Below are 6,597 nucleotides of genomic sequence, written 5' to 3'. Positions count from 1 at the left end.
GTCTTTGAGGAAAAAAAAAAATCAGTGTTTTTCTTCCCTTTTCCAAGCAGAAACTTAATCACAGATTAACCTTTGAGATAGGATGGGGGCACATCTGAATTCAACAAGACTTTCCCCAGGATGCCAAACAACAGGCCTTTGTTCAGTCTGGAGGCAAAGGGGATGCCAGACAAGCCAGCAAGACTGGTTCTATGGGGACCTCCCCACTCCTGTAACTGGATCATCAGTGTTTCCTGAGTGGAATCCAGAGGCCCCAAGGGTGGGGATCACACAGCAGCACATGCCAGCTTTTCCTTATTCTGGTAGCTTGTATTATCACATCGGCTCCTGGAGAGTAAAAAAGGCAGCAAGCCAGAACCATCGAGTAGCCTGGGCCTGCCGACCCCGCTGTGGGTGAGCCGTGCCCGTAGGGATTTCAGTGGAAGTCGAGCGCCAAGAGAGGCTGAGGCCAGAGAAGAAGAAGAAGGTTTCATATAGAAATTGTTTGACAGTGGAAGTGCAAGCAGGGAAAAGATATAAACGATTCATCCGAACGATAGATTCTTTTTTCTGCGTAGGTCTGGCGGTGCTATTGGCTAAGTGTTGAGCTGCCGTTCAGACCCACCAGCCTTGGCTCTGTTTTCAGCCTTTCAACCATAGGGTTCCCTTGGAGTCTGAATCGATTGGGTGGCAGTGAATGGGGTTCATTGTTGCTGATGGCACACTGGGGTAAGTGTTGTGCTATTCACAAGGTCAGCAGTTCAGGCTCACCAGCCAACCCATTGGAAGATGAAGCTGTCTGTTCTCTTAAAGACTGACAGCTTCAAGAGTTGTAGGGAGCAGATCTACTCTGTCCCATCGGGCCACTCTGCATCAGAATAGATTTGATGATGTGGGATGCTTTCATTGTTGCAGGCAGTAATAATGCGAATGATTTTAATCTTGTAAACGGCATCCACCCTGAATAATCAGCTCAGAGAAAGCTTGTGTGTTACAGTGACAAATGCAAGGTGTGAGGAGGCCCCGGGGGCAAGCAGGCACTTTTAGCACAGGGTCTCCTGCGAGACCTCGGACTGTCATCATTTCCAAAGGTGCTCCTCACAAGGACATGTAAAGGTGCTCCTCACAAGGACATGTTCTGTCCGCCTGCCCCGCTTCTCCTGGCTGTCGGCATCGTCAACTTGGATGACGGGGGAAAGGCCAGAATCAAGTGTGTTTTACACACACTTTGCTAAAGCCCCTGTGAAGCTTGTGTGGGTTCAGATCTATATAAAATGGAATGCAGGACTCAGAGAAATGCGCTCTCCCCTCCGCTCCCCACAAGCGCAGTCCACCTCAGTGCATACACTCTTCCAGCTTGAAACGTCAGTGCCTGCAAGGGTAAATAATATGCGAACAAGCGTACTAATGAGTATACTGATAAGAGTATGAGAAACAGTGATAACTCTGTACATACAAATCCAGAAAATGTATTGGGTTGTTTTTTTGTTTTTAAAATTATTCTTAGGTTTTCATGCACTGTATTTTGGAAATACCTTATTATAAGAATACTTTGGGGCTGTAAGGTTTGACTAACTTCTTTTCGAACACTCTCCGATTATTTTCCCTTTATGTTTAACAATACGCCTATGTGCCTATATTTCTTCTGTTTTGGGTTGGTTTTTTTTGGGGGGGTCTGGACCTTTTTTCCCCTTTTCTTACCTTCCCGGGTCTGCATTTTAAAATAACTGTGACCAGCCTTTCAAGAATTTTACATCATCATTCTATACCTGGAGAAAGAAGAAACTCAAGTGTCCCCAAAGTGGCAATTCGATAAATTGGGGGAATGCAATTGACAAATATCTTATCCAAAGATAGTATTTCCTTGGTTCTGTGGATTTTGTAAGAGTCCCAGGTGTATCTGAGTTACACCTGAAATTTTCCACAGTGGTGGGTGGGGCCACATGCTGACCGATTCCTGAGAGAAGTACAAAGGGTCGTGTGTCACCGTCCTTGTTTGCTCTCTGGGTCACACCTCAGGTGATGTGAAGGCATAGGTAAATAGTAAATGAGCTGGTTTCCTACATGGAAGAGGCACCAAGTAACCACTTACTTCCCTTCGTAGCCTGGTGGATTTTTAATGAAATGGCTTACTGTCCTCTGAAGGTCCCTTTAATAAATGAGCACTGATTTCTCCTGCGTGGATAAAGGGATCAAGACCCATAAGCTAATTCTTCCTTTCTTTATCACACTCTCTCAAGGATGAAGAAGACTCTTTTGTGATGAAAGCCATCATTCATGCCATCAATGATGACAATGTTCCAGGCTTGCAACACCTTCTGGGCTCTTTGTCCAACTACGATGTTAACCAACCCAACAAGGTCAGACTTTGCCCTTCCAGGGTGGGTGGGAGGTGAATCACAGTGACTGACCACCTTCAAGTCCAAGGTGGGCAGACTCCATCTGCTTCGCTATTGTCCCTTCCAATTGGAAACTTCGTGCTGTGAGAGATTTTAGTTACAAATGAGGGCAATCTTCTTTCAGGGTCTTTCTTCATACAAGGCCTTTCTACATACCTGTGTTACACCCTGTCTTAACTATCTGATGCTTATGTAACTAAATACCACCGTGGGTGCCTTTAAAGAACAGAAATGTATTTTCTCACAGTTCAGGAGGCTGGAAGTCTGAATTAAACTGTAGTTCTAGGATGAGATCCTTTCTTATTTATTCAGTTTCTAGGACATGCTGACAGTGTCCTGGATTGTAGATGCCATGCCATGTGACTGTCTTCAAGTGGTGTTTTCCCCCTGTGTGTGCATTCGGTACTTTTTAGAACTCATACCTGAGGAGCTTTAGGACCCACTTACTCTGGTATGCCCTCAGTATAACAAAAGAAAACCACTGTTTCCAAATTGGGTCATATTTATAGATGTCCCAGTTATGCGTGTAATATATGGGGGGGGGGGCACAATCCATAACACACCTCTTCAAAAATCCATGTAACCTAAAGCATCCTGCAAGTGGAAATGTCCCCTTTGATAATGAACCTGAAAGAGGAAGGGCCATGGTGCCCTTCTGATGGTTTCCGTTCCTGTAATGCAGCCTTTGGTGACATGGAAAGTGCGTGGGGACAGCCACGATGCTCTGGACTTTCCTCATCCTGCCACGTTGTCAAATTATTATTATTATTATTTCTTCTCCTAGCATGGGACACCTCCATTACTTATTGCTGCTGGCTGTGGGAATATTCAAATACTGCAGTTGCTCATTAAAAGAGGCTCAAGAATCAATGTCCAAGATAAGGTAGTAATTCTGTTTTGTTGCAAATAAGTTATGCTTCTAAGTATTTCCAAATGTCTCTTAATTCTAAGGGTAATGACGTGGGGTGGGGGTGGGGATGGACCAACAAACAATCAGCCATAACAAAGCAGACAGCAGTATCTACTAATTCATTTCGATTTCCTCTTAAGGAAGATGAAGTGATTAAAAGGCCTGGTACAGAATAACATATTGCTAGAAAGAAGAAAGCTAACAATGTGCCTTCCTTTGGGCCCCATTGCTGGATGTCAGCATTTCTTTGTACAAGATGTCAGATTGTATTTCTTAATGATCACATTCACTCAAAAGGGGTGATAGGTCACACTTGGAAACATTTTCACTACCTAATCTCATCTGAAGTGTATTTGCCTATATGCTCATTAGATCAACAGCAGAAAGCTTCATTCTGAAACGCAGACATCACTGTTATCAGCACAGCAGTTGGTAGTCATTCAGTTGCCCTGTTATCCACCTCCACAGACTTTCAGTGGAGCTTCACAATGTAGGGAGTTCTCTAACCAGAGGTTGAAATGAGAGTTTTTATTGATTGGCTGATTTTGTTGTTGTTGCTGTTTTTAAAGTAATTTATAATGTTGAAATAATCTTAGATTTCTAAAAAATAAGTTGCTGAGAATTCCCATAAACTTTTCCCCAAATGTTAGCATTTTCCATGACCATGATCCAAACTAGCCCTCCTGAATGGAAGGCGCTTGTGTGGGTTTTGCCATCACTAAGAAAGGGAATCCTCGTGAGGCTGGGCCCTCACAGGCATGCATGCCCATCCACCCCTGTGAAAGGTGACTCTGTGTCTGGTTTTTGTCTAGGGGGGATCTAATGCCATCTATTGGGCCTCTCGGCATGGTCATGTAGATACCTTGAAGTTTCTCATTGAGAACAAATGCCCTCTGGATGTCAAGGACAAGGTGAGGTTCTTTCTTTTCTTGAGAGGGACAACAGGCAGTAGCAAGAAGATGTGCTTAGGAGTTGGCATGGGGACCCAAGGAAGCATTCAAGGCCAAAATCTTCTTGCAGAGAATTTAAGTTGGACATTGCTTTTTGCTGGGGCTTGCTCTAGTATTAAAGTCTGCTCTTAGCTGAAATCTGCCAGACAATTGCTATGATAGACAAGCAGTAAAGGACCTTGCACCTATGTGAAGGTATGTGAGAAAGTATGTAAGAAAGACTGAGAAAGGCCATCACCAGGAGGGAGCATTCCTCATCAGATTGATCACACGTGTGGGTGGGAACAGAGACCCTGAAGCATAGTCAGCCAGGGAAGCATGGGCTTACTTGTGCGTACTCACTGATCTGTAGTGGGCAGTTTTACAGGCTCTGATGGAAGCCATGAGAAACTGCGTACTACTGACGAGTATGCTGCCCTTGCTTTTGAATACTCAGACGCTGCTTGAGGGGTTTGGTTGTTACAGACACCATGAGAAAGGCGTGTGGATGAAACCCCACGCCTGGGGTGCCGGCCCTCCGTAGGGCTGGTGCAACCAAAGGAAAAGATATGGAACCTGGCGGGTTTGTGAGTGGGCTCCCAGCCCATCTCCACAGTCTCCTCCAAGGGACGGCCCTGAGATGTCAGCTCTGTTTCCTTTGCAGGCTGGAGAGACGGCCCTTCACGTGGCAGCACGCTATGGCCATGCTGACGTGGTTCAGCTCCTGTGCGGTTTTGGCTCCAATCCCAATTTCCAGGACAAGGTGGGCCATGGTCGCTGGCATCCTCACTTCCTCAAGTTTTCTACATGGATGGATAGAAAGCCAAATGATGTAGTCAGTTCCATCAATTAGGGGTTTAGCCATGTCAGGTGATGAAGGGCAGGGACCCAAAGAGAAGCACGGTGTCCTTTGGATTAAAGGCTGATGCCAGGAGCAGTTCTGACCACTTAGCATGCACCATTCACTGAATCCCTGGACAGCCCTGGGAGGGGAGTGGGGGTTGCCGTTACTATCCTTCTGCTTCTAGATGAGGAATCTGAGGCCCAGAAAAGTTAACTAACATACCCAGATCTGCACAGCTTATAAATGCTGGGCTGGGCCTCAAACCCACGCGCTGTGGACCCAGATCCTCTGCTTTCGACCAGCACTTGGCCACATGGTAGCCTCTCAGAGACGGGCACGTGTCTAATGAGAGAGCTTGAAAATACAGTTCTCGCAGACTTCATTGGAGACGGATGAGGCTTTTCCAGTCTCGGGAACCCACAGGGCAGTTCTTCCTGTCCCATGGGGTCACTATGAGTCAGCATCGACTTGATGGCGCCGCCGATCTAGGCTTGCTGAGACGGTAAATCTTCATGGGTCGGATAGCCTCATTTTCTCCCATAGAGAGGCTGGTGGGTTTCAACCCTCGTCCTTGTGGTCAGCAGCCACTCACAATGCTTAAATCAGCCCAGCACCACTGGGGCTCCATTGATTGGCTAGAGCATGGCTGTTTCTCAATTTCTTCCTAGCCAAAATGAGAATACCTCCATGTGACTTCTTTATATGCAGACAGTTAGAATTCTTATCCAGAGACATACCTTGCTGCTCTTCGTAGATACAAGGCAGTTTGAGAAGAGTGATGCTGTAAATGTGCCCACTTTGTGGCTCTGTTGTTCATACTCACTGGCCCACCAGCCCTACCAGGTTCCTGAGAGTCATCTGCCAAGGGTATGCGTGCTGAGACAGCTGAGTTCCTGAGACAGATATCGAGTGCCGAGCAAAATAAACTTGTGAAAGAGATGCATCACATCTGCCCCTAGTTACAGCCCCTCGGGCCCATGTTCATTGCTTCAGATTCATACTTGGCTCCAGCACCTAAGGAGCCCCTGGCGCTGAGGCCTGGCGCTCGCTTTGCTGTGGTTTCCAGTCTTGCCTTCCTCCTCCTCTGAGCTCAAGTCTCCCTGCAGGAAGAAGAGACCCCGCTGCACTGTGCCGCCTGGCACGGCTATCACTCTGTGGCTAAGGCCCTGTGTGAAGCTGGCTGCAACGTGAACATTAAGAACCGGGAAGGCGAGACCCCCCTCCTTACGGCTTCAGCCCGAGGCTACCACGACATCGTAGAGTGTCTAGCTGAATACGGCGCTGACCTGGATGCCTGCGACAAGGTGCCTTATGGGTGAACGCACATGCCATGCACCAGAAGTGACCTGGGGGCCGGGGAAGGGAGGAGACGGAGGGACCATGAGACTCCTCAATTAGCCCTAAAATAGCACACTTGAGCACAGCAATTTGTACTTCTTTCTCTGCTTGGTTCTAAAGTGCCTCCCTGTGAACTTCCCTAGATTCAGGGTAATCTTTCATGTGCATTTGTGGTATGTGACAAAAGGTATGAATTGG

At 46.9% G+C, this 6,597-nt stretch overlaps 1 protein-coding gene across 1 annotated transcript in view; it reads left to right on the top strand.

The window, feature by feature from the left end:
- Positions 1-6,597, top strand: part of DAPK1 (death associated protein kinase 1) — a 232,822-nt gene that overhangs the window by 162,023 nt on the left and 64,202 nt on the right. The window contains exons 11-15 of the mRNA XM_004714598.2: positions 2,220-2,339; positions 3,163-3,261; positions 4,101-4,199; positions 4,882-4,980; positions 6,168-6,365. Of these exons, the coding sequence (XP_004714655.1) occupies positions 2,220-2,339; positions 3,163-3,261; positions 4,101-4,199; positions 4,882-4,980; positions 6,168-6,365 (615 nt within the window). The remainder of the gene's footprint in view (positions 1-2,219; positions 2,340-3,162; positions 3,262-4,100; positions 4,200-4,881; positions 4,981-6,167; positions 6,366-6,597) is intronic.

Source organism: Echinops telfairi, unplaced genomic scaffold, assembly GCF_000313985.2.
Source record: "Echinops telfairi isolate 266 unplaced genomic scaffold, ASM31398v2 ScPeMD7_27;HRSCAF=92, whole genome shotgun sequence".
NCBI classification, from domain to species: domain Eukaryota; kingdom Metazoa; phylum Chordata; class Mammalia; order Afrosoricida; family Tenrecidae; genus Echinops; species Echinops telfairi.
The sequence above is the reverse complement of the archived record's forward strand: the minus strand, read 5'-3'. Positions and strand labels throughout refer to the sequence as shown.